We start from the raw sequence: 27,804 nt of genomic DNA, 5'->3' as shown, positions 1-27,804 counted from the left end.
GCGGGGCGGCCCCGCTCCCCGTGAAGAAGCGGCGCGGCAGGGCAGCGGCCGCCGCCATGCAGCCGTTGCACCGAGCCCCGGCGCTGCCGCTGCTGCTCCTCCTGGCCACCGGTGAGTGAAGGATGGGAGCGCCGGTGGTGGGTGTGGGCCGTGCTTTCCTTTGGGGCGCTGCAGCTCCGCGGGTGGCCCCGAGCATCGCGGTGCCCCGGGACGCGTGTTGCCTTTTCCCTTGGCAGGCAGCGCGGCTCGCGGGGCGGGCTGCTGTCCCCCGGGCACCCGCGAGCACCGGAGCCCCCAGCGCGGGTCGGTGTTGCTCCGCCATGGGGTCCGGTCACGGTGTAGGTCGCCCGCTGCCCTCCGCAGCGCTCCGGCATGGAAGACCTTGCCGCGCCAGGGCTGTCCCCAAACCGCTCTCCCTTGGACGGAACGGCTTCTTCTGGCGCCGGGGGGTTTTACTGCCTACCGCCAAACTGCCACAAAGGAAGGGGGAACCGCAAATTGCTCCTTGCTCCCCCCGAGAGTCTCCTCTTGAAATTTGGAGGAGAGGCAGCGTGCCAGGGAAAGGCAATGAAGTGCAGGAATAATTGCGCTCAATAGTTGAGAGGGCTGAGCTCCTATTTTTAAATAATCTGCGGAGATTTCCCAACAAAGGGCTTCGGGACTCGTGAAGCTGGGATTGTGCTCTCCCTCCCTACCACCATCTCTTTTGTACCGAAATCTGGTTTGAGTGAGGCTGAGGAGCAGGAGTTCAGAACAGGGACATCTCGAGTGTGGGGGAGTCTTTGTCTTGAGTCATTCCGCCAGGGAGGGAATGGCTGATTTCTCAACCAGTCTCTGTCTTCCAGCACGACCGAGCTGTGATACGGTGACACGCAGCCCCCCGCCGTGCCTATCTCATTACCCCAATCTGAAAACGTGGGGGAATGTGCCATCTGTAAGCGCTGCGGAACCGCTCTGCCCCTGAGCGGCTGGCTGTACGGTGCCTCACCCCTGTGGTCCGGGGCTCCCTAAAGAGAAGGGATAAAGCCTTTTAGGTTTGCAAACAATGGTGAGCTTAAAGAGCAAAACGGATCAGAAAACCTGTTGTGGTGCTGTGCCAGTACTTTGTGGCACCGATGCAATAAGCAGTGCCTGCGCTGAGCTGGGAAATGGCTCTGTGGGTTTCTCGAGGCAGGCTGTCTGTGTTAGGGGCGCAGCTGGCCAAAGTCCTTGGGCTGCGTCTCATCACCTGTGCTCCCTATTCCTGCCAACCATCCGCTGAGCAATGTGCTTAGGGAGAACCTGCTGAATTCTCACCCGCCATTCTGCTAGCACAGCCTGGCCCCGTCCCCATTGCTCGAAAGCTGCGTTTGCTCTGTGGAGGAGGATGGACAGTGACCTCATGGCGGTTTTAAAATCTGGCGGCCAAAAGGACTACAGCTGATGCTGCTGTGCTGAGGGTGTTTCCTCTTCTGCTGAGACTGCTGGAAACTTTCTAGTGTTGCTATCCAGCTGGTGATGATACAGAGGATTTGGGTCCTTGGATTTCTGTGATCTCTCTGCTTCCATAGCAGAGAGGCATGGAGGTGGGAGGCAAGGGCCAGCTCAGTTAGTTCCTAATCCAGTGAAACTGGTAATCCTAGTGGGGTGTGGTGGCTTTGGTGGGCTGGACTTGGATAGCCGAGCATCTCTGGAGAGACCTGAATCCCTACCTAGATTGGGAGGAATCTCAAATTGGAGACCAAGATTGCTGGGAATTTATAAACTGAGCCCCATTTTGGCTGGCAGCTTTGCTCAGTGGTTTAGGAGCTGTTCCAGCCTGGAATAATTAAGTGCACTGTGGTCTTGCTCCTCCAATCCCTCAAGACAAGCATGGTTAAAGCCTGAGAGCTGCAGGGACTGATGCCTTCCTACAGGGTCGGGAGCCTCCACAGACCTGCAGGATGGGCTAAAATACAGCATACACTGCAGCAGGGTCCCAGCAGTGGGCTGGGCAGTGGCAGTCTGGTGGTGGAGCACGGAAACATCTTCACAGGCTCCTGGTATCTGAACCCCTTTGCTTTTGCAATTAGGAAAACGATGTGGTTAAAAGCAGAGGGAGGGAGGAGGGAAGTGGTCTTTTCCCGCTCATCGTTCCCTGAGGTGCTTGTCTGCATATGGGCTATTTATTATTATTTTTTTCCCTTCTGCTTGCTTAGAAGGTTCGTTAACACTGTGTGAATGAGCCTGAGCTGAGGGAGTATAAATCAGGATGGTTGAAAATTCCCTGTAGTCAATTTTTCCTTGGCCTCTTCAGTGCCATAAGGAAATGTTCATTTAATTATAGGCATCGGGGTAGAAATAACTACGTTAAGCCCTCAAGGGGAAGCTGCAGGCGAAAAGCCACAGATCAGAGCACACAAAAGTTTTTCCCCTCTGCTCAGCGTGGGAAGACACTCTGGCATTTTGCGGGCAAATAAAGTGAGCAGCAGCAGCAAAGGGGCTGCGGGAAGGTGCATCTCAGCCCACGACTGGCACACGGGTTGCTTCCAGTCCTCGCCAGCAATTGAAACACGTAATCCCAAAAGAATGGAGAGATGCTATTTGACAGCCACACGAGCACAGCCCAGTCAGAGTCACGCAGAGACAGCAGACACGTGCGCCGGTTTGTGTGAGGGGCTGGGGATGCTGGCAAGGAAGGTGTGCCCCAGAGATACCCCCTGTGCCTGGCCAAGCTCAGAATCTAGAGGTACATTCAAGTCCAGGGGTTTATTTTTTGCTGTCAGTAGGCCAGCTTTGCAGCCTTCCCTTTATATACTGCAGCTGCTCTCAGCTCCCTCTTCGACCTGGGGCATTGTGCAGGTACCTGGTGCCCATGTGTGTGCTCAGGACTACTGAGGCTTTGCACGAGGCTTTTTTTTTTTTTTTTTTTTTTTTTTGCCTCAGATGCATGACATTGTTTGGGAATTGGCGCCTCTTGGGGCCGCACTCAGCAGGGTGATTAATACTGCGCTGCTGCTGGTGCTGAGCCTAACTGCCTGCGACTTCTTTTGGCTGAGCTGGGTATCAAAGGTACCGCTCTGGTAGCTCTAGCTCTGCCCAGGCAGGGATTCTTACAGACAAACAGCCACGCGCCTTTATTTGGTGTGTGGAAATCAGACTCAACTCCATGTGATGCACAGTCCAGATCGAGACTGAGCAAGAAGTGTAAGCCTGGCAAGGTGGTTTTTTGGCAGCTGAAGTGTTTTGGGCCTGTGAGAGGGCAAAGCAATCTGTGGGCTGTGTTGTTTTTCCCTAGATCAGTGGCTTTCATCTACAGTTTGTTAACCCCTGGGGGCCTGTGGGCTGCTTTGAGGGGAGCTAGGAAAGGTAACAGAGAAGTAAATTCACTTCTGTTTGCAGCTGCCTTCCCGGTGCCGTTTCCCCGGGGGCTGCTTCTCTCCCTGAGCTGGGAACTGCTGCTGTTTGTAGCGAGAGGCGCGGAGGAGAGCAGACGTTGCAGCAGTGGAGGAGGGAGGTGTGAAGGCTCCGAGACGATGCGGGAGGGAGCGAAGGCAAACAGTCTGGGAGACTGAAACCGAGCACAGTTGTGATCCTGGCGTCAGTGGCTGACTGAGGGGGGAAGATGGGCTCAGTTGAGGTGCTGTGACCTTATTCCATGGAATAATGTCCTGCGGAGATGGGTGGTGGTGCTTGGAGCTGTCTTGCTGTTACTGGTGATAAGGATGGGGGAGCTGATATTTCATGGTGCTGGGCTGAGGATCCCTGCATCTCCCGGTGCATCTCTGCAACCATCACTAGAAGCAGGTGCATCTTGGGGGTAGCGCCTGGCTGCTTCCCAATATTGTATCTGGGTCTGTGTGCTGTTGGTGTTTTTCTGCTGAAATGTCAAGGGAGCAAATTGGCAGTTCTTTGCAAATGGCAAGGTAGTGCGTGCTCATATGTGCAGCCATGCGTGTACTGCGCCCGTGTTTGAGCTCTCTGATTCTGCCAACTGTAAAGGTCTATAAAAGCATAAAGATGTTTGGCACAACTACTGTGTGCTTTAAGATCTCCTTCTAAAGAGTTGTGAGGGCTTCTTCAGCTATGCCTTGTCACCTTCTCTTCAATTAAAGCAGGATCCTGAATTGCCTTTCCCATTGCTTTGCAAAGCATATTAGGGCCATGGGAAGGTGAATGGCTGCAAGGGATGCAGGGTGAGGGACCTGCTTGCTGACAATACCGAGGAGGATGGCAGTCTGATCTTGTTTCCTGAAGCCCTAATTAGAAATGTTCTTGGAGATTAGGGGCCCAGCTGAATTTGCGAGTGGCCTGGTGCAATGTGGGAGCAGCAATAGGGCTGGGTGGGAGCTGTGCTGAGGAGTGTAGCCATAACCAAATAGCACCAAAGTGACTTCTGTCTGTTACGTGGCTGTCATTTGTGCTTCCCTGTGCAAGCTGTGTGGACAGACTCCAGGTGAGTGCAGGGGAATCAGCTGGGACAGCCCTCAACTGAACAGCATTCATCTTCTCCACCTCCTCCACTGTCTGCAGCTGGGATCTTTTTTGTTATTTCAATAGGCTATGGTTTTTTTTTTTTGTTTTTTTTTTTGTTTTTTTTTTTAATGTTATGCAAGCAAGCATTTGTACATTAGCTGTTCTGCCCCTGGGCCTCACTCCTCCCTGCCCTCAGGCTATGATCCCCAGCTTTTCCTGGAGGTGGTCTGAGGGAGGGAATATGCCTGGCAGATGCTTCCCTCATCTGGTCATTGTGTTTCTATCCTAACTGATTATCAACAAATGACCCATTCCTGACCCAGCTCTCCTACAAAATAACTTTGGTAACTGCTGGGTTTGAGCTGGGCTTTAAAGGAAAGTCAACAGCAGCAGGGTCAGATGGGTGTTGTTGTGGCTGCTGCATTGACGATATGGAGATGTCCTGACCCCTCCTCCATGTATACCTGTCTGGGTGGTATTGTACAGGCAGGCTCTGCTAGTTGATGCTGAGAGCCAAGAAAGTCAGAGCGCATGCTCTGGCAAATGCTTTTCATCTCAAGCAGGGCTGATCTTGAATGATGGAGGTGTGTTGCAGCACCCAAGAAGGAGAGCTAAATCCAGCTTATCCAGCTGGGGAGAAGGGTGAATTGGTGGGCATTCAAGCTGCTCTGAAACTCAACCCCATGTGGTTGATGTCTTGTGGAATGTTGGTGTATTTCCTTAGAGATAACACTGAGGTTTGCTTGTTGTTAATCAAAAAGCAAGACAGTTTTGAAGACTGTTTGACACAGTTGCAGTTAGCTTCTATTCTGTGTCCCTAAGTCCCTCCTCTAATTTCAGCTGGATACAGAAATAACTGATTTCCTCTTTCACTTATAGCCCCATTCAATAGGCCAATTGGGAGCTCTTAAACAGCTGCCCGTCTTGTGGAGAGGTGGCTTGCCTTCTGCCAAAGGGATGAAGTGCTTCTTGACTGTGTAGTATAGAAAATACTTTGGAGTTCTCCTAGAATTGCTCAGAAACGTGAAGCTGCTTTTATTCATAGCACTTTGGGAGATAGATTGAAGGTATTCTTTTCTCAGATTTTTTTTTTTTTTTTCTGCCACTGAGCAAAACTCCTCCATCTGCCTTGTCTGGGCTGGTATGTCACATCTTCAGCAGTGCTGAACGGAGCAAGCCTCACTGCTGTGAATTGGAGCTGTTTTCTGAGGCACTGGTGGGATCAGCAACCAGCAACCTCATTCCATGTGCATGCTCCAGGCTGGCGCTTTTCCAGCTGCCTTGGAAAGGTAACACTGCAGTATTACTCTTGTTGAAATCATCCCCATTCCCTTCCTTGCGGAGGTGAAGCATCTTCAGCAAGGTCACTGCTCCCTCCACGTGTTACATCTGAGGGTGCTGGCAGCTGGAGAGCTTGGGAGTTTGCAGCCAGCACAGGAGCTTCTGTGCTGCCTCTGCTGCACGCTCCCTGCCTTTGTTCCCTCTCCTGGCTCTGTTTACCTCTCCCACTTTCTCTCCTTTCTCACCCCTCCTCTCTGTGAGCTGGGCACAGTGTTGACTCCCCTGCGCACATCCTTGCCGTTTCCCGAAGGCTGACTGCCCTCTTTAGCATGCAGAGCCTCATCTCCTCCAGGTTACGCAGAGGTGCCGCAAAAATAGAAACGAAAGACAAACGCCCCATTGAAGCAGCTGGCGAGTCCTGGCTCAGTTCCCTGCTCCCTCCCATCTACAGTCACAGGGCTTTATTCGTTTGTGTTTCTTTTTTTCCTACTGCTTCATATGCCTTTTAATATACCAGACTGGGAGGCTGATGGAAGTCGCCTGATCTCCATTCCTCATCCTAAGAGGAAAATGGCTATCCTCTGACTCCTTGGGTTATATTTCTCGTCTCTGCTTCCCTGCCTCCTGTTCAGCTTGTGCTTTGATTTTTGCTTCGCCTCAAAATTGACTGCTACTCTGAGCTCCTTCATCAGATCATCAGATGCTTGGAAGAGAGTGTGGGGAGGTGGGGGGGGAAGTGGCAAATCATTGTTTGGTGCCCCAAACCCAGTGTTTGGGTTGTTACTGCTGCTGTAGAAGGTACAAAGTGGTGTCAGGATGCTGTCTGGAGATGGTTCCCTGTGGTGTTTGGGCTGGTGCTGGACAGGGGGTTCCCCAGGCCAACCTCTGCCCCATGTGCGTGTGGGTCAGGCCCCAAGATGACTTCCTACCCTAGATCCACTCCAGGAAAACCTGTCTTGCTCAGGTTGTGCCTATTAGTCCCTCACTCTTAGTGATGAGATGGTGTAGTTTTATCTTGGACTGAGGAGAGCAGAGAGCCCAGTAAACAAGATAATGCAGCTTAGGGGGTTTAAACTGCGTAAACATTTCAGAGTTAAATGAGGGTATACAAAAGCCCAGGGCCTGAGCTTCCCAGAGGAATGGGATTAGCTCTCTGAGTCTCCAGCCTCATCTGCCATCAGGTGTTTGTTGTAGGGTGCTGAGATGGGCTGTGGCCTGCAGGCATCCTGAATGGTGTGTGGATGGTGGAAACAGAATGGCTTGAGCCATCTTTGGAGCTGGCACACAGCTGTGCCTTGAAGCTTTGCCTAGCTGGCTGCAAGTGGCTGCTGTGGTGTGGCTGGAAAGCTGGAGAGTAACATCAGCCGCATCTGTGTTCACAGGAGTAGGAGGAAACTGAGGCACTGGGACAGATGAAGAGCTAAAATAGGATCAAGCTGTGAGTTTTGCCCCCAGCTACACCAAATTTTCCATGTGGCCGTGGGCCTGCTGTCATCTCTCTCCATCCTTCATCTCTACTGTTTTTGACAACTTTGAGAACATTCCCTTTCTCCTCTCCGCTGCTCTCTGTCACATTTGCTTAAGCTGTAAGCTCCTTCAGATAAGTGCTGTCTCTGGCTCAGCTGCACAGGGCTCAGCAGCACTCTCTGTTAGCGATGCAGACACTGCCAGGTGTCTTATGTCAGGTCGGGAAAGCCCAGCCTTGGCACCCGTGCTTCAGAGCCTGCTGGGCACCATTGAAGCAGCACAGGGCTGCCCTGGCTGGGGCTCTCCGGACCACTGCTCCCACACACGAGGCCTGCAAGTTCTCATTTCCAGCCACAGCATCGCTGTGTGTGTTGTTCTCTGGGAGTCGGCCTGCCTGCAGGGATGTGCAGGGTGCTTTGGTTGGCCCCGTGGTGCTGCAGCAGCCTCCTGCCCCTGTGATGCTCAGCCTCCTCTGCCGTTTGCTTTTTGTTGCTGTGCTGGCCTCAGCTGATCTTGCCTTGGATCAATAAAACAAACAAATGAGACAGAGAAGTGCAGAAGCCAGCCTCAAGTGAATATGGGGAAGAGTAACCAATATTGTTTTTTGTTCAGTTCAGAGAATTGCAGAAATAGATGGAGAAGGTCAGAGCACGCACGAGGCGTTTCTGGGTTCCCAGCATTCCCAGGACAGGATTGGTAACCAACCTGGCAAGCGAGCAACAATCTCAAAGTATTTTTTTGCTCTAAGAAGCCAATGTTTTCAGTGAAAGCACAGGGGCCAGCCCATCTTCTGTCATCTCTTAACTTTTCTTGTTACTTGCATTAATTTGAATTTGTCCTTCTTGGATGTGGAGTCATAGAACACAGTGGTAGGAAGGAACCTTAGGAAGTTGCCCAGTCAGTGTCCTTGCCTGAAGGCAGATTCAGCTCTGCCTAACTCATTTCAGGCCACATGTATCCAAATCTGCATGCAGCATTCAGGTGATGTCTCAGCCGTGCTGTATAAAATCTGTTTCAAATGCTTCAGGACTGCAAGCATTTTCATGTGTGCATTCTGGTGGTATCTCAGAGCTCTTTCTGATACAGGTGTTTGTCCTCTTAGGAAACCATCCGTTAGAAACATCTAATCTTCTGTCAGGGAATAGCTGGTGCTAGTGCTCAGGCTGGTAACTTACCACTTTGCAGTGTTCCTTTTTTCGTAACAGTTCTGTTATTTCCATCCTCGGGGTCACCTGGCTGTATTACAGTCTTTCTGTGTAGTGAGGATATCTCCTAGCTTTGTTTCCTTGGCCAGTTTTATGATTGTACTCCCAATTTTTGAGCCAAGGTCACTTAAAATGTTAAACAGCACCAGGTCCAAGGACAGACCTTGAGGATTTCCTCTAATAGCCTCTTTCCAGCACAAGCCTCTGTCAGTTTTCCAACAGCCAATGCCTTACAGTTGCCTTACAATTTCTGAACGAATTGCTGTCTTTCTTTGCTTCTCTTATAATTCTGCGTGGGCCATCGTAGCAGATATTTCACTGAAGCCCAGATGGATTAGATCTGCTGCACTTCTTTTGTCTGGAAAATCAGCTATCAAAGAAAGATACCAAATTAGGCTTCATTTTGGCTTATTCAATTAGTTCAGTTCAGCGACTAGTTCATTTAGAACTGAGAAACTGAGCATAAGCTGAGGAAGCAGGAAAAAATAAATAAAAATCAGCTGTGAAAGGATGAGATCCTCTAGTTTTAATGTGCTGAAGAACAGAGGGCTGGGAAGCTATTGGTTCAGTTCACCCAGATTAGTTACTTCCCTTGCTTAACAAAACTGCTTTAAATGCAAAGCATGATTTGGGAAATGTAGTTTTCCCTTCTGTCTCCATGCTTATGGTGGTATTTATCAGTTGAATAAAGCCACTTTCCAGATGCTGTTTTCTTGCATTTTGATTGAAGTTTGATATACATGTGAATGTACCTTGACACAAATCACAGTTAAAGGCTCATCTAGGAATGAAGAAGTGTCAGTCAAACTTTCTAATATGTAAAATGGAAATACCAAGTATATAATTGTTGAAACAAAAGTGTTAAACGTCACCTGCCTTCCTGTTTAATGGTCGGTAGTTTTTTGCTGTTAGCTTGCCTTAATTCTTACCTGTGATAGTCAGCTTATCCTTAGGAAAACAAAAAATGTGAATGCAAAATTAAGCTCAAATCAATGGCTTAAAAATAGATTTCCAGGCCGTTGATTTAGAACATGATTAATATTGATGATTTAAATAATTTTGGTTTAAATCAATCCTCCTGCATATAATGTAGCTGCAGACTGGGAGCACTAGGATGAAATCTTGGCTGGGTGACAGTTGAATAGGAAACTCATTGACTTGCAGAGCCAGGATTTTATGCCTTCAGTCTAAGACGTTCCACCTCCTCTGCAGGGTGGATGACTAACAAGGCAGCTCATCCTTTCAAGGAGGCAAAAACCCCCAGAAGGCTGCCCCATCACTGCCCCACTGCAGTGTCAAGGCTGGGTGACTGCTTGGCACTGACTCTTCCTGCATGTGAATGCTCCTCTGTATGCTTCTGAACATTTCCCCACATAGCCTGATTTTCCTCCTCAGCTTGGAGTGCAGCCCATCTGAGGGGCAAGTTACCCCACAGGCAGGTTGGTTTAGCAGGAGCAGGTTGTATAGAGAAGAGCAGCTTGCTGGTTGTCAGTTCCCTCTCACTGATATGGGTTTATTGTCACTGTGCAGGAACTTTGTGCCTCTGCCTTGCCTCCTCGGAGGAACCAACCACTGATGGCCTCACTTCAACTTCCCTGCTGGAATTTGCTGTTATGTCCCATCTGGAGGCAATGAATTCCCGCGAGCAAATGAGCCCTGAGACTGCAGAGCCTGATCTCATTCCTGGCTCTCTGCATGCTGCCCCGGGATCAGGTTTTGCCAGCGAGGAGAATGAGGAGTCCAAGATCTTACAGCCTCCACAGTACTTCTGGGAAGATGGAGGAGAGCTCAACGAATCCAGCTTGGACTTGGGACCAGCAACAGGTAGGCTATTCTTACCCTGTTCTTTCTCTCTGCCAGGGCTCTGGGGAGGCAAAGAGATGTGGGGATCTGTTCTCCTGCTTTGACATAACTCTCCATAAGAGGGGGTGAGATTAAACGTCAGCTCTATTTTCTCACCTCAGTGCCTGATGTGTCCCCAGTGAACCCTGAGCAAGCACAGGCTTTAGAAACCATGTTCCAGCTGAGGCTTTTTTCCTGAGCTGCTGTAAGGTTCCCTGAGCTGGGAAAAGTATTGCTTCCACCTACTTTTCCATTTGCCTCTAACCCTTCTCTCTCTCTCTCTCTCTCTCTTTCTCTCTCTCTCTCTCTCTCTCTCTCTCTCTCTCTCTCTCTCTCTCTTCTTTCTGTTGCTGTCAGTTAATTGTGATCTGAAGGTCTCATGACCCGGGCTCAGAGATCGAGACCATCTTAGGATTTGGGTCCTGGTTGGATCCCCCAGGCCAAATCCTGGATTCCTCTCTCTGTGACTTCAGTAGGGATTTGACCTGACTGAAGACAGCAGCTGCCCCATTGCTCTTGCTGTCCTCCCTGCTCCCTGTTGAGCAAATGAACTGTGTTAGCATTTCAGCTTGCTGTCCTCTTTGGGTATTTTTCACTACTGATCCCCTCGGTGATCTCCTCCCAGATTTGTTGGTGGCTTTGAGACACTCGCAGGGGGAATGATGGGAGGAAGGAGGAGGCGTCTCTGCAGGGTTTCCAGTAGCTTAGGGGATTATTTTGTGTGCTCCTGCTCTTAAGTGTTATGTGAGGCATGTATTAAATGTTACCAGGGGCCAGGTCTGCAGCCCTATCCCTCCTCACTTATCCGGTATCGCTGTGTCCCTCTCAGCAGGTCTGACACAGGTCTGGATTTAGAAGGCACAAGTCTTGTGTTAGTCTTATCTTCATACCCGTTTCTGACCTTAAAAAGACCTGTGCTCACAGAGGGGTGAGAACTGCTGCAGTAATTAGCAGCACTATGGCTCAGGCTGCCTGCTGGGGCCCCAGGCACGCTGTGGAGGGCGAGGGCCTTCCGAGCTTATGTCTCTGAAGCCCTTTCCTCACTGGTGTTGCCCTTAAATCCGGTAGCCGTGTTCCTGCTGTCCTGCTGTTCATGCAGCTCCTGGGTCCTTGCAGTCTTGGCCGTGGGGAAGCTGTGCAGATGCTTCCTCTGCGGTGATGCTCACGGTGGATGTTGCGCGTTCCCACCAGTGCATCCTTGGGACATGCTCTGGCTTAATCTCTCTCACGAGCTGGCAGCGTGCTCAGCAACTCTTTTATTTGTGTGCCAGGAGGCACCTGTGTGTACTCGCAGCTCTGGACGTGACTTGGAGAACAGCATGTGCTTGTGCATTGAGAGCGAGATGCACTGGGTACCAAATCCAGCCTTGCCTCTTGCACGTGCCTCGCCCCATTTGTATGCAGAACACATTCACCTCTCTTTCCGTTCTCGCCTGCAGTGCTTTCCTACATGAACAGATGTGCTCTTTCAGCTGTCCTGTACACGTGCTCTGCCCTATCTGCTGCCCAGCACTTCAGTGCTTCCAAGCACTGTTTTTTCCCTGGCCATTGCTGTGTCCAGAGCTCATGTCTCAGTGGTATTTCAGAACCTTAATAGAACAGTTTGAATTATTCAGGAGCTGGGAGCACATTTCTACTTAAAATTTAATTAGAAACCTGCTGTGTGTCATTTTACAATAAAGGATATTGTAATAGCATCCCTAAATTGGGTAGCCTTCTCTGTCATGCAAAGCCTGTACATGAGACAGACATGCAACCAATGGATCTTATGTTCTGCATGTGTGACAGATGCCATGTGATACCTTGTGGAACTGTGTAATGACATCTGTTAGGTTATTTTCAAGCTATAAATCCATTGAACAGTTTCAAACAGCTGCTATTTAAAAAAAAAAAAAAAAAAAAAGTGTAAGTTCTCCTTACGTAGGATTTCTCTCTGAATGACAGTGGAGGATAGCCTGGCATAGCTGCTAGATCTGCCCCAGGCATAGATTTGAGACCCTGTATCATTTGAGGCAGAAAACAGGATGTTACGCTTACTAGAGAGGGAAAATCCACTGCTGTGAGAGGAGATGTGTAGTGCTGGCTTCCTTCCCTGTTTGGTGTAAGGACATGGGTTGGAATTGGTGGTCTTCTTACACACAGGCCAGATCTCCAGAGAATTCAAAACTGTATTAGTATTAGTCATCTCTCCTTTTTGTCTGTTCTTCTGAAGCCTGGGGAAAATGCTGTCTTTTTGTGACTCTGAGGCTGAGAGACATAAAGAAACAATAACATTCTGCAGCTGCTTTTTTTTTTTAAGTGCACTTGAACATCCTTTAAAGATATTTCTGGAAAACATGTGGCACGTTGGGCCACCTGTTAGTCCATTAGAAAGTGAGAACAAACTCCCTCTGGCAGAGCACAGCTCAGCCCAGGGCTCTTGATTCCCATGAGTAATGTGCCTTTGCTGATTTATGCTACAGAACAGTAAATCTGTATTGACATCAGTGAGTGTCAGCCTGTGGAAAGACCCTGAGATTTATCTCCTTCCGTCAGAGGATACACGGAAGTGCACGCTTGCAATGTGTGCTAACCTATCAGTTTATCTTGGCTTTGTTCACATACAGCTACTACCAGGTGGAGCTGCATCTGGAAGAAATAGGTCTGTTGGGAAAATGAATGCCATATTCTACAGAAAGAAGTGGTGGATGACTTGTACTTCAGCCAAAAGGCAGGTCGGAGGAGCTGTGAACGTGCTGCTTCTGCCCTCTGGCTTCTGGGAAACTCAAAAGCTGCGCGTGTTGACGTTTGGGTTAGATGCTTTGTTTCACCTTTAGTTGGTCTGAGCCACAGTTCAATCTTGAAGATATAGTGGACCTGCAGGGACTTGCATCTGGCTTTGCTTGTCTTCCGTTCCACGTTTTCCGTCTTGTTTTGTCTGAAGGCTGCCATACCCATGTGTTTCCTTCTATTTTGCTGGATTTTGTGGGTAAAAGATTAAGCATCTCTTCTGGCTTTAGAGGTAGAAGATGGGAATCATCAGGATTGCAGGTACATTCCAGTCCTGATTCCTGAAGGAGTTGTGTGCTGTAGCGTCCATCCTGGTATGACCCTTCCTGGTATGCACCTGGCTTGTGGTCTCAGTTCAGTGAAGTCTTTAGGTTGAGGCAGCCTAATTATTATTTGGTAGGAAGTGTGGGCTCTTGAAAATTGATCCAAGACTTGGGAGAGACTAGTGAATGAGAGCACTTTTCCTCTCTTGCCCAGAAGCTGAGCCTCTGAGGTCTGGAGTGCATCATCACAGCGTCCAGCACGTTGCTGGGCTGCCATGAGATTGCTGGGCTTCCTTACAGATTCTGCACTGCTGGCTCCAAATTGTTCCTGTGAAGTTCGTGGCATGTGCTGGGAGCTATCAAATCTAGTCTTATGGGTTGGTGAGCTACTAGGGTGGCATGTGGCGCTTTGGAGGAGGAAGAAAAGTAATCTTTTAATTATTCATAGTAATTAGTGGAAGAGGTTTCCATGAGAGCTAGGATGAGTGGTAGAAGGACAAGGAAGTTAGAAGCACTGTATCTAAAGAAAAATAAGTTTTCCAATCAACTACTGCGATAAAATCTCTTCCGTTTCCAGCTCTTCTCTGATAGTGAGATTGACTTCTTTCCTTGATGAATTATTTGCCTCTTTTCAGAGAGATCTCAGTCTCACCCAGCCTTACTGAAATCTGCTGCCTCTTCATCCAGACTGACAGCAAAGCTGCAGTACTTAATACCGTCTTCTACCGAGCCTTAATGAAGTGAAGCACCTGGTAAAGGCTGTCTACATAAGAAGCTTAGTGCTGAGCAGCCCCCTGCCTGAGCTCTGCTCCCAAGATGCCTGTTGTCTGTGCCCTGGTTTAATGTGCACTAACACGTTAGGTGATCTGTCTTGGGACAAGTGATCTTGACCAAGCCATTGCTTGAAAAGGCCAGTGTGTGACAAACGGGGTTTTTCCGTGCATAGGACTATTCTGGTGCAGCTATTTTTGACTGATTCCATGCGTGGATGAATCTCATTCCTTCTAGCCTTACTGCAGATCATGCATCCAGCAGGAAAAAGGCATGGGGCTGTTTGGGAACAGCTACAGTGCTTTGAAGTGCCCAATATCCACTGGAGGCAACTTCCAAGCATAATGAGATGTAGCCAGTTTGCTGCCTTTGGACTCTCTTAACTATGATGCCTTTGGATGCATCTTGGAGTGGCAGATCGTAACTTCACATACCTGTTCTAGAGGATAAAGGTATTAGCCCCAACTGGCTCAGTTCCAGCACCAGTAATTGCATTTTGCCTCCTTGAAACCCCCCTGCAATTTTAATTAGATGTTGTATACCTTTTCACAGTAAGCCTTGCTGTTCTGTACTGTAAACCAGCAAGAAGATACCACCTCAGAACTGTCTGCATTTTAAGCAGCAGCTGAAATGTGTCTTGCACTTTGAGCTGCGTTGTTGTGATGGGAGCCCAGGAATGTTCTTGTCTTTATTTCATTGTCTTCTAGTTATCAGTAATTCAATCACTGGTTAACGTGATCTTCCAGTTTAATCCAATAAAGACCTTATGGTCAAGTTATGTGTACTAAAAATGATGAGGCTCACCCTTTTTCTGAGCTATCTCAGTTGCTTTAAACAGCTAATCGTGGCAAATACAGGTTAGGGAACCTCAGAGGGCAATAACAGAGATCAGTTCTTCTGAATGAAGGAGAAACAGAAGTGTAATGAATTAAATGTCTGGCTGGGGAATCGTGCTCTGGCAGAGTTCCAAGTCCTGGCCCATCTGGGGTCGGGGAAGTTTCGGTATTGATTTCGGAGGAAGCAGAACACAGCCTAAATGGGAGCTCTCACAGGGGTTTGGAGCTCGTGTTTGCTTCTCCCAGGGCAAGTCATCTCCACAGGCAAAGGATATGAATCTGTGCGACCCAGGCTCAGGTCTGCCTGGGAGAATCAGAGTGCAGGACTTGGTGTGGCAGAATGGCAAGGTGATTTCTATGGAAAATTGTGCCTGAGGGTCTTTTCAAGAGAGCTTGGAAGGCAAAAATATTTGTGGTTTGGTGGGGATGAAGACAGCTGAATGCTGTGATGCAATAAAGCTGCTGGAGGAAAGCGTTAAGGGGACATAACTAAGGCAAGGAGGTGAGGTGAAGGTGTGGAATTTCATATTGGTGAACCAGACTCCCAAGGGGGTGTGTGACTGAGAAGCTCTGGAACAGAACATGATGCAGAGTGTAACAGGCAGGCACACCTCATCTGGTCTGTCCCTGCAGGACTGTATGGCTGGAGACACTGAAATGGTCCCACGGGCAGTCCTGAGCTCTCTTCTTCTGGGAGCAGGTTGGCTCTGTTGCGACTTGGCTGCTTTTGTTTGTGGTTTGTATGGGTGTGTGCCATATAGCATCTCTTCATGTGGTCACGAGTTCCTCTCATTCTTCAGCCTACTGCTGAACTCAGTGGGAGGCAGACCATGGCAGGAACAGAGATAACGATGCCCGCTGTTGTTATTTACTCCCCTCCTGGACACTCTTCTGATTGGCAGCCTTCTGCTTCCTTACTGCAGTTTGAGCTGATAAACTAGCTTGACAGATCTGGCAATGCAGCCAGTTCCATAATTCCTTTAACAGAAAGCCCTGCCCTACTTCTGCAGCAGGAACATACACCATCTGAGGCTGTTGGCCTCTCTGTTCCATGAATTCTAATTTTCATGGGCCTCCAGCAAACCTGGTGGATATGGGACTGGGCAGCAGTGACATAGGTAGATGGGAAGGTGCACTTCCATGTGGCCAAGGCATGGGAGCCGGTTGTAGAGGGTCTGCTGAAGGGAGAGGACAACCAAGAGGGCCAGGGGGTTGCACAGTCTAGAAAACTGCTTGCTGAAAGGGAATTGCTAGCTGAACATTGGAATAAGTTGCTAAAAATGGGAGATGCTCTTTGGTATCCATGTAGGGTTTAAGGGAAGGGGAATAAAGGAAAATGCTGAGGAGACGTTTCCATTCGGGAAGCACTTAGCTCTGCATTGCATTGGTGAGTGACAGAAATCAGCTTGTCTGGGAAGAGCTGCGGGAAGAAAACCAATGTGGTGACTGAGGTCATACTAAGAAGATGAACAGTGTGGAAAAATTCCTTCCAACTGTAGAATAAGGGTGAAAGAAACTGAAATATGAGTACTTTAAAAAGACCTGATCTTGAGAGGTAGATGGATACCCTCCCTTGGTAGTGAGGCTGTGGAAGATGTTTCCAGACGGAACTAAGTGTCATCTGAAAAGTCTGGAAGGAAAGGTTCAATAATAGGTTCATCCCTGAACCTGTACGCTTGGAAAGTGATTAAACTCCTTTGGGAACTAAGTTATATGGAGAGCAGCTTGTTTTAACAGCACTATAACTGACCAGAAAACCTCAAGATTCAGTGTTCTCCATGAAGATCTCTGTGTTTTGCCTCTTGCCCTACCTGCAAGGTGAGCAGCTGAATAACAATCTGAGCAAGATACGAAGGGAGTTAAGATTGTGAACTGTGGGGGTCTTATTGAAACAGACAGGAGGATGCTCCTGGTTTAGGATTCATGGTGGTGGAAAGATTGGTGGCAAGTGGGAATGTGAAATTAGTTAGCAAGGAATCTGTCTGCTCCTACCTCACTGATTTGTTGCCTCCAAGAAGCAGCTCAAGTTTCAGCTTTCAGCTGCCTTGGAAGACAGGAGCCTGCTGGGTGAGAGTGGGATCGGTTCTCCTGAGCTTCCTTCACCCAGGAGAGAAGGCAGAGGCAGCAGTCCCTCAGGCTTCCTTAGATCTTGTTTGTGAAAAGGCAGCATGGCTGTACTGTGCAGGCTTCCCCTCTCAGGAGCCAGCTAATTGGTGACAGAGCACCTTAAAGAAAGGTTAAATCCGTAACTTCAAAGGAGAGCTGATAGGTTGGGAGCATTCACCACTCCTCTGGGGCAAACCTCATGCTGCTATTGCCCCATTTGTTTTTCTTCTGTGCCCACCTCCTCCTGCTGCAAAGAGAAGCAGGGGAGGGAAGGGAAGAGTCAAGCATAGCTGAGAATGTCTTTAGGTAAGGCAGGTAGCAGAATGGTCGCTTATCCTTTAAAATAACGCCTCATCTGACAGCCTTGTTTTAGAGGATGAGACCAGCATTTCCCTCACTTTTCACTCACAGCATGTCAGGATGGGCAGGGCTGCTGCTGAGGTTCATGTTTTTGGTACAGACCTGGAGTATCTCTGCAGCAGCAGAGCCCTGGGGGATGCACTAAACCTTCACCATCTGTCTGCAGGGGGTCCTGACCTAATGTCCTCAATCCTGTGGTCTGTGGCCACATCTGCCATTAACCAGCAACTGTGTTTCTGCAGGCACTGAGACACATAGCTATTGGTAAAGACCTTTGGGAAGACCAGGCAACAGAAGGGAAAGGGGCATAGATCAGGAGAGCCACATCTCAGCTAACAGGAGCATCTTTGTGCATCTTGCCTAGGGCTGAAGGGAGCAGCTTGGTTCTCCCATCAGGAAGGATGGGAAGCAGCAGAGTCTGCGCTGCAGAAGCAGCATGGGCAGCCCTTGTTGCCAGAGCACATCCAAGGCAATGGAAGTGTTTACTGATGTGGCCCTCCCTGCCTGAGAGTTCAGCACTTGCTCCAGCAGCAGTGCTCGATGGCTTGGAGTCAGGGGTGTACGGAGATGCAGATCTTCTCTGTAAGGCATCCAGACGGCAGCTGCCTGCAGCACTCAGTGAAGCATCTACTTTGGCAGGCAGGAGAAGAGATGCAGCCCTTGGGGGTTTCAAACTGTCATTCACTAGCCATAACCAAAGAGTGGGCAGGGTGCTTGTTTCTGGTTGTGGAGGGACTCTCTTCCTTTCCTTTCTCAGAATATGTGTTGTGCTTGTCCTGAGAGAAAGGGAGTTAATTGGGAAGCAAGCTGCTGAAATGGAACTACTCAGATAACAGACAGTTTCCTCAAGAAAAATAAAGACTTCAGCTTAATATGTCTGATCTTATGGATAGTCTCATTCTACAGCTACTCCTTTTTTGGGTTTCCACTGCCTGCTCTGACCTCACATTTGTGAGGTGTCTTCTCCTCAAGCATTTCTCTATGTTTGTCTAGCAACATTACAGGCATTCATTCATGTCAGAGCTACAGAGCAACTTGGAGCTGAAGTTCATCTCTTGTTTCTGACTTCTGTTTCCTTGCAGCAAAGCTGCACCTTAATGAGATGGGAATATCATTAAGCAGATGTTTGTGGGATGGCTTTTCCACTGCAAAGCAATGTATAAGCTGGAATTTTACATTTCAAAGATGCCTAGGTTGATTCAGGTTTTGGTGCTATAACCTGGGCATACCAAGGAAAAGGACTTGGTTTGCTGTGCTGTTCTCTTCCCTAGTATTTCCTGTTTAGCTTGTGTCTGCTATTACAATCTATCATGTTTCTGAATCCCATGTGGAATGAATCCCTGAGTCCCAGCCTGATTCCTAACACTCATAACCTCACCTTAGAGATACCAGGTGTCGAAGCTGTTAGTTGCAACTCTAGGAAAACACCTTCAGGGCAGAAAAGAGTGAGAGGAGTAAATACATGAATTTTCCCTAGGGAAAGTGGGTTCATTGGGATGGGATAAGAAGCTGGGTAAATACCAGAGTTTGCACTGCACTTACCAGGTGGGTTTGTTCTTTTCAGTGTCTTAAAGATCTCTGCCATTAGACCCTATCTATGGCCAAACGCATGCAATGGGGACAGCTCTCTTGTTCGGAGTTCACAGGTGCTTGGGTTTTGACACAAAGTCTCTTGGATCTCTTCTTTAGACTACAGCTTTTCTGCTGCCTCTCAGAAGGCCCTGCTGAAAAGGAATGGGACACAGACAAAAGAGAACTGGGAAGCAGCCACTGTCCAGACACCAGCAGAATTTGTAGAGCCTGACTTGCACACGCCTTTCTCCAGCACGCTGGAGGAAGAGGAGGGGCTGCTCCCTATAGACCATTCAAGAGGAGGATTGGAGAGCATCCAGACCTCAGAGCCAGAGGTTACATCTTCTGAACCAGTGGACCAAGAAGAGTCTTTGTCCACCCTCCTGTTTTCCACAGCCTCTGCCAGGCCAGATGTTGTGACTGAGGCTGCCATAGGAGGGCAAGAAGAGGACTCTGTTTCTCCTGGCTTAGACCTTGGGAGCAGCATGGGTCCAGGTCTTCTGCCTGTGTCCTCTGTTTTTTCTACAACTCCTGCACAGTCCCCTGGTGTTTCAGAAGAGCAATTTGAGGTGACAACTGGAGATACGTGGGCTGTGGAGGGAGCAGATTCAGAACAGACTGTGACTACCACAAGTCCAGAGCTTTCAGAACCCACGATGGAGGCTGGTGGGGAAGAACATTCAGCCAGAGATGAGTTCTTGGAGACAACAGTGGGGTGGGAGATGCTGGAGCCCACAGTGCTAACTGAACTGGAGCAGACAGCAGAGATGCCTGTGGGGACACGCACTCCTGGAGGCAGCTCCGCAGACTCGCAGACTGTTTTTGGTGGTGAGCATCATCCAGCTTCCTCTGCAGCTCCGTGGGACAGGGCTGATGAGCCTGTGCTGAATCCTGTCTGGAATGACACAGAAGTAGCAACAGAGACTGTTACAGCAGAGGGGAGCTTGTCACCACAGGCTGGAGATGCCCGCATGGCCATGCTGCCCACAGAAGTGCCCTGGAATTCAGCACAGGTAGCACTGGGAGGTGGGCAGTGGATTAGAGATAGCAGTGGAGATATTTGATGGGGTGTTGAACTCTTTAACCTTACCACCACCCTGGGTCTGACTGGCGAAAGTAGCTTTTCTGTTTGCCCGACTCAGCCAAAACTAAATTTTGGAGAGTTTTTCAAAGCGTTTGTTAAGGGTGTCCATGATTCTTGAAGAAAGCCCTTCCCCCTCACATCCCTTCTTCCCATCTTCCCTTATGAATTGCTGCCCAAAATATTGCTTCTAAAAAACACCTACCCTCTGGGGCACGCATAGCAGCAAGAGCTCCTTGTTTCCTCAGCATTCATTATTGGAAGTGTCAGGACAAAAATGGCCCCAAGGATTTCTGGAAAGGGAGTGAGAAAGAAGTGCTATTTTTGCTGCTGCCTAATGCAGATAACAGATGCGGAGCAGGTGGAGCAGGGTACAGAGATCTGTGAGGATGTTTGTCTAGGGGAGCTCGTAGGTGAGGAGGTGTGAGGTGAGCTGCAGTTCCAGCAGACTGACAGCTGATAAAAAGATGAGAGGTAGGAGGATCAAACTGGCAAAAAAAAAAAAGTGCCAGGGAAAGCTTTTGTTCTTTCTGCCCCAAAGGTATTTGGGACCCTGAGCTTTGGAAGCACAGAGGGGCTATCTTGCCTACAGAGTTTATGGATTATTTCACCAGTTTAAGGACTGCACAGGCTCTTTGTTAGGTTTTGTGGTGTGCTGATCACATACTGAATAAGGCTGCAGGCTAGAGAGTTTTTCATTGAGCTCCCCAGAGCAGGTACAGGTGAAAGTTAAGATGGACTGTGAGAAGCTGTCACAGCAAGCTTGTCCTTGCCTCATGTGCTTCTGCTAAAATGAAAACACCTGGTGTCCCACGTTACGAACAGAAAGATGAATCCTTCCTAATACAAAAAGTTCAGTTACTTTGAGAAGCACTTCTCTGAGTATGGCACAGCCTCTTGTGTGCCCTGTTCTTTCAGCAGGAGAGCTGCATTTGCTATGCAAACCCAGCTATCTTTGTCTTGTCTTTCCAGGTGATCTGCAAAGACTGGAGCAACCTTGCGGGGAAAAACTACATCATCCTGAATATGTCAGATAACATTGACTGTGTAAGTATGTCCACAGAGATTTGATGGCAGGGGAGGAATAGTGCTTAGAGATACGGAGGCAGGCACAGCTCTTGCTGTGTGCTTTCACTACAAAACATTTTAAAAGCATTGATTCTCAAAGTCCCTGTAGAGGCTGTGGAGAGAAAGGCAAAAAATATTCTTGTTCTCCAAATGGGGAAAGAGTGGGTGGAGACAGAATTTCTCTCAAAGTTTACACTACAGCAGTTCCAGAGTGGCTTTTCACTAACTACTGGCTGTTAGTTTGTGCCAATGCTCCCCTGGTTTATCAGGAGACATTAGAGCCTTTAACATTGCACCTCTTACTTGCAGGCAGTGTGGCAGAATTGAGGTATGATCCTCCTTTCCTCTATTCTTTTTTTCTTTCACTTCCTCTCCTTCCAGGGGACATTTCTCTGATGGCTCAGAGGAAAAAGGACTCCCTGTTTGCCATGTGAATGGTTCAGTATCAAGAAGCTGTCGCTAAATCTTCCTTAAGTGCCTCTTTTTCCCAACCCCTTATCTTATGTGTTATCTGTGTCTGTTAACCAGTCATGCTCTGCTAATCCAATGCCTGTCCATCCATCCCCATAAAGTTGCAGTTAATTCATGAGTCCAGAGCCCCTTGTGGATCTCTGGCTCATTCACTTCTGGTAGGCCTTTTATCAGGCACTTTGAAACCAGCTGTGAAAGGCTTGAGGTCAAGGTGCCTTTCATAATTCTCAGAAATGATTATAAGCCTGACAGCCTGAGACCAAAATATTTCATCAGGGAACCATATTCTGTCCTTGTCTGTCTGCATTCCTGCTTGCCGCAGCTCCAGCCATGAGCAGAGCAGACTGATTTTGTTACTGCAGGGCGACTCTGCCACTGACCTATTTCCACTAGTGGTGAATTTGTGGTGGTTTTTTTTTTTTTTAGTGTTTATGTGAAATTTTGGGGGGCAGCGAAAGCAGATGATGCACACAATAAAGCTGTTGACTTCACTGTGTAAACCAACACTAAAAATGTTGACTGCTTTAAAGGTAGATTAAAAGCTGGTTTCTTTCCTTCCGACTAGTTTGCCCTTTGGAAAGTTGGAAGCATTTCTGTTGCAGTACACAATTGCAACTCAGAAGACCAGCCCTTGAAAACTATATTCCTGCTGCTCTGTTTCTTTTGCATCCACAATTACTCTTTCTAGCATCTCTGTGGAGTTTAAATGCTTATTAATTTTGCATACATGGTAGCTTTCTTCTTTTGGTCTTGTGTTGTTTAAACCACTGGAAGGGTGAGATCTTAAAAGCTGATGTGCTGATGTCTCTTGATAAAATTATGCCTTTACTGTTGAATCCTCAGTTCTGCCATGCTGAAAGAAGATAGTGTCCTGGGATAGGCAGGCCTGAACTGTTCTTCTACTTGATTTAATGTTTCAAAACATATTTCCCAATGAGTGATTTGTGCTTTCTTCTTGTTATTCAAAGGGACACTTGTCGACATACATATTTAACATGAACATTGCTTCATTCCCTTTCTCCCATTACCACTTTGCATGGCTGAAACTGGAATCAAGCTCTTCTCCTTTCCACCCTTGTTGACACAGTTTGTTTCTTACCCTTTGCTTAGTTTAGGCAGCTCACCAACCCTCTGCCTGTCCCTTTTGTTTTCTGGTTTCTGTATCTGAAGCCTGTATAGTTTGGATTTCTGGGACTGTGAGGCAGAATCTGCATTGCAAGTGCTGTAGCTTAAATTAGCATGGAGATTCTTAAAACATTTCTTGTTTAATGCCTGGTTCAGTCCAGAGTCCCAGTGAAAAGCCAAGGGACAGGAGGGAGCCCAGCTCCTTGCAGAGAGGTTACACCTCACACCTTGAATGTTAATGTTCTTCATAGCGCTGGGCATTTACCTGCTGCAGGGTCGATGTCTGTATTGCTGGGTTAAGCTGGCAGCCTCTTCATCTGCTTAATAGGCTCTGGACAGGGCAGTCACTTTAGTCCCTTTAGGCACGTCTCCCACTCAATATACCTGAGAATTTTGTCTTTGAGGACTGCAGGATCTGACCCAGTGGTAGTACCTGGCTGTGTTCAGGAGGTGACCTCTAATTCCGCTCATGCGCTTTCAGACTCTTTCACAGCTCCCTTTTCTCTACCAAGGAGAATTCCTTAGTACTCTGCAATCCCTGCTGTTCCTGTGATTAGAAACTTCTCACCTCCATTGCCCCGCTCTAGGGCTATGCTGCTCCCCTTTCCTCCACATCCCTCAGAACAGAACCTCAGGCTGACAGCAGAAGCCACAGCTCCGCAGCACGATGCTGCATCCTTGCACTGCTGCTCCGGCCTCCCTGCTCACTGCTGATGCCAAAACCCATAACCTGATGAGACAAGGCACTGGCAGGCCCTTGTGATTCAGGCCCCAGTCATCGGTGTCTTTTCCAATTAGGCCTTTTTCGGCACAAGCCTGTGCCTGCCTTGAGCGCTTCAAATTGCCATGGCAACAAGAGCTCTCCATTTTATTAATCATCTGTGTGGCCTTCAGGTTGACATGGCAACTGGAGATAAGAATAGAAACGCAGGAGTGGGAAAGCAGTGAAGGAGCCTGCCAGGGGATGGCTGGAGCATGTCAGGCCGAGCTGCACCTGCTGACCCAGCACTGGCTGCAGGGAAAAGCCTGGCTGCTTCTTGCCTTATGTGATGATGTTGCTTCAGGATTCCTGTGTGCTGGGCTTGGTACAGAGTGGGGTATATGGTGGCCATGGGAGCTCAGGAAGCAGGACAGGTGTGTCCTGAGGGCTGCGTGGTTCAGTCTGGGCACTGAGGCTGCTGAGGGGAGCAATGCCCCAGGTTTAGCATTGCTGGCTTTTGGGTGTACCTGATGCAAGGGTTTTTGCCATGCAGTCATGTGAGCCCTGAAGTGCTATACCTGCCATTCCCACCACAGCTCACCAATGTCTCTTTCCCATGGCAGGAGGAATTTCGGCTGGAGAGGGGTCCCCAGCTGTTGGCTCTGGTGGAGGATGCTTTCTCCAGACAGACAGATGGACTGCAGGACCACTGGATGATCTCTCTGAGCAAACCCAATGAGAATGACAAGCACTTGCTAATGACACTGGCAGGGGAACAGGGTAAGTGCTGAGAGGAGCCTTCCTGTGACAGGGGTTGTTTTCAGGGTGCTCCCAAATGGAGATGCTTATCCTTGTTGAAAGGAATTTTTGCTCTTTTTGTGATTCAGTCCCACCTGTTCCCAGTGCTAACAGGATTCAAGGAATGGAGTGGCCTGTTTCTCACTGTTTGCACCAAGCTTGATCTGTGCTTCACTTCCTGCCTTCCTCCCTCCCTGAATTGCCTTCACTTGAACATTTGTCAGCTTTTTCCCTGTGCTTCTGTGCTGTCTTCTGTGAGCAGGCCATTGCTATGGCAGGACATGACAGCCTGCTCTTAGATCACTTTTTAACTTATGGCTTAACTCTCATCTGTACTTGGCCAGTCCTTACAGTGCCTCTCTTTCATTCGCAAAGAAAAAAGAGCTGACAGTAGAGGTAAGTTGTGCTGGTGCATTTTAACATCTTTATCCCCTTCTGAAAGGAGAATGCTTTTTCTATACTGCTTCTGCTTCCTGCTAGAGGCTTCTAATGTTGACATTGTGGCCTATGTGAAGAAAACAGAATTCTAACTTCTAGGAACTTTTAGAAACAAAGTATTTTCTGCTCTGAAAATTGCTTTTCTCAGGTTCCTTTTTGTACTGCTGAACAAGTGAAAGTAGAAATGGGCCTATGGGTACCTTGGTGCCTTTAGTATCAGTTCATGCCTGGATTTTTTCCCCTCTTTGAAGAACATTTGGAAGTACCCTTGGTGTTATGGTCCTTGAATTTTCAGTCTCAACCTAGAATACCAATGAACAAAAACGTGTTCCTCTGCTTCCATCCTGTTGGGCATTTGACAGTGATGAGTACATCTAACTCAGTTAAGTTGAGCTGAAAGAGCAGCACTGATCTCTATCTCCTTCTTTACAGGTATCATCCCTACAAAAGATGTTCTCATGGCACTGGGGGATGTTAAGAGGAGCTTAGCTGAGGTAAAAGCCTGTCTTCCTGCATCCATCCTTTAAGACTGGCTATACAATTAAAATAAGTACCTTGCAAACTGGGAGGCATCTCAGTTTAACCAAGTGCTGAACCCACAGCAGGCACACAGATTAATCTGACGCTTGGCAAAGTCCCTTCTACCCCTCTCTGGTAGTTGCCAGATCATCAAATGTTTGTTCCCATTAAGAGAGTGACTGTGGTTTATTCCCTGCCTGCTCTTCTGGCTTAGTTTTGAAGTTGCTTTTCACACATTCATTTGGTTGGGCTACTTGGTCTCATACCTTCCACATTCTTGCCTGTGGCGATGTGAGTGCTGCAGAGCCCCAGAATCAGCCCTGCTTGATCTGCTGATGATGGCTGTTGCCAGTTGCTCAGCCTTTGCTGAAGGAGGTGAGAGAGGTGCCTGTACTAGATGGGACACATTCACACACCTTCCTTCTGCTATCCCAGGGTCTGCGTTTCACTCCTTTTAGATAACTGCCTCCACAAAGGCAGGCAGAGAACCACAGGTGATGGATGCCAGATTCCAATGCTAACTGCCTCCTGTCCTCATGTATTTGCCTCTAATTGTAGGCAACTTGGAAGAGTGAAGAGATGAAGGCAAAATAGTCCCATGATCTGAGTTTGACACTTAGGGACCGAAGGCCTGACTGCTGCTTTTTTTTTTTCTTTTTTTTTTCTTTCCCCCTTTTAAACACTCTTTGAGTAATTCTGCTGACTTTAGCATTAGAATTGGGCCACCATCTTGCTGGAAGTCTCTTCTCAGGCTTCTCCCTGTCCTATCAAACTGGAGCAGTTAGATAAAGAAATTAAGTTCTCAGTGTATTATTGATTGGCTTACACTAGAGAAAGTACTAAAAAGTCAACCCTGTAGAAATAGTGTGACTGAAGTATCAGCAGCTAGAACTGTCCAGAAAGGATTCGTGTCAGTGTGAGGTTTGAGTTGTGTTCAACAATACCCCCATGTTAACATGCATCCTACGCAGTAGCCCTACTGCCTGCCTCTGACTCTCCAGCTCTATCAATAATGAAACACTGCTCACTGCACTGACCTTGGGCCAGCCTGGGCTTGGAAAGAAGAGGGAGGATATTCTCTTACACCCATCATACTTAGTATTGAATTGTTACATAACCAGGCTGGAACTCACCAAGTCACAGGGAACGATGTTGGGTTTTGCTGACAATTAAAAGGGAACTAAATCTTGGATATTTTCTCCCACGAAAGCCTGGTTGCACATTGGTGTGATCCTTGTGCAAGCAGTCAAGGCAGGATTATGCCCACTGACACTTGGCTGATCAGCCAGCTCTCAAGGAAGATGGTGTTGAACTTGTTTGTGTGCCTTCTAGTCATGTAAGGCAGTGAACATACTGACTCCTAACCCTGACTTTTAGTTCCTCTGCCCGCAGCGATGGTCCTGTACTTAAACCCAGAAAACTGAGCAGATCTTACCTGATGGCAGCCCAGGGGATTTAGCTGCTTCTTTCCTTGCTTCCTTTCAGATTGGCATCCAGAACTATTCAACCACCACAAGCTGCCAGTCACATCCCAATCAGACACGCAGTGATTATGGGAAACTCTTTGTGGTACTGGTGATCATTGGCTCCATCTGTGCCATCATCATTGTCTTGGGGCTCATATACAACTGCTGGCAGAGACGCCTGCCAAAGATGAAGAACATGGTGAGCACTGGACAGGTGGGAAAAGTGGTTGGATGAATCTCTTGGGATGAAGGGATCTGGAAAGTTGAGGGAGTTTGGTTTCCCTGTCCACTTTGTGGACATAGCTGGATACGCTGCTGGAGCAGCAGGGAAGCTGTTTAGGCACAGGAGAGACGTAAACCTGCACACCTCTTGATGTGCTCAGGATGGTTCTTTTCTGCTGCAGGGTTTGGGCCAGGAATAAATTTAGTGCTCAGCAGCACTAAGACCTATCTTCACTTGTCTCTGTGCTCCTCTCCTTCCTTTGCAGTCACATGGTGAAGAGCTGCGCTTTGTTGAGAACGGCTGCCATGACAACCCCACCTTGGATGTGGCAAGTGACAGCCAGTCAGAAATGCAGGAGAAGAAGCCAAGCGTGAATGGTGGAAACACCATCAATGGCCCCGACAGCTGGGATGTCCTGATCAATAAGCAGGCAAGCGAGGATGTGGATGTGTTTGAGGAAGACACACATCTTTAGAAAAAGAAGAGAGGGAACAGCCCCCTGAAATATAATTGTCTCCTATCTTGACTGATGGACCGTGGGATCAAGTGGCTTATCAGGAACAACTGAAAGGCTCGGGATGGGTCAAATTTTTTGGGCGAGTTTTCCCGATGGAAGTCCTGAGCCTGAATCTGTTTGGAGCCAGGAGGATCACTGAACAGAGGGAAGCGGGGATGGGTGGGTGGGTAGGTCTCTGTGTGTGTGTTCCTATCAGTAGCACCAATGCTTTCATCACCTTTAAATGCACTTACTGTAGCTCTCTGGTAGTGGCTGAGAGTGACTGGGCTTGAAAAAAAGGAGTTGAGGCTAGGTCTAGCACTGAGAATTCAGCTTTGGGGAATTAATACACTTTGAGAGTCCAGCTGAAATTATGTCAGCCAGATCCTGACCTTGATACACCTGGATTTTTATCTCTAGGTTGCATTCCTAGCACCCTGTAGGTGCTGTAAAACGTATAGGCTGTTCTGGATGGAGGGAGTCACAACTCTGTTGATATCTTGGGCTGAGTTT

At 48.3% G+C, this 27,804-nt stretch overlaps 1 protein-coding gene across 1 annotated transcript; it reads left to right on the top strand.

Moving 5' to 3' along the window:
* Positions 1 to 56: 56 nt before the first annotated feature.
* Positions 57 to 27,270, top strand: PODXL2 (podocalyxin like 2; the record flags this gene model as incomplete). Its single annotated transcript, XM_079540167.1, has 8 exons — positions 57 to 111; positions 9,918 to 10,211; positions 19,024 to 19,919; positions 20,960 to 21,034; positions 23,975 to 24,131; positions 25,020 to 25,081; positions 26,592 to 26,771; positions 27,061 to 27,270. The coding sequence occupies 8 exons, from the start codon at positions 57 to 59 to the stop codon at positions 27,268 to 27,270; spliced, it is 1,929 nt and encodes a 642-aa protein (XP_079396293.1).
* Positions 27,271 to 27,804: the final 534 nt, after the last annotated feature.

Source organism: Tetrao urogallus (genome assembly GCF_951394365.1).
Source record: "Tetrao urogallus genome assembly, chromosome: 10".
Classification (NCBI taxonomy): domain Eukaryota; kingdom Metazoa; phylum Chordata; class Aves; order Galliformes; family Phasianidae; genus Tetrao; species Tetrao urogallus.
The sequence above is the reverse complement of the archived record's forward strand: the minus strand, read 5'-3'. Positions and strand labels throughout refer to the sequence as shown.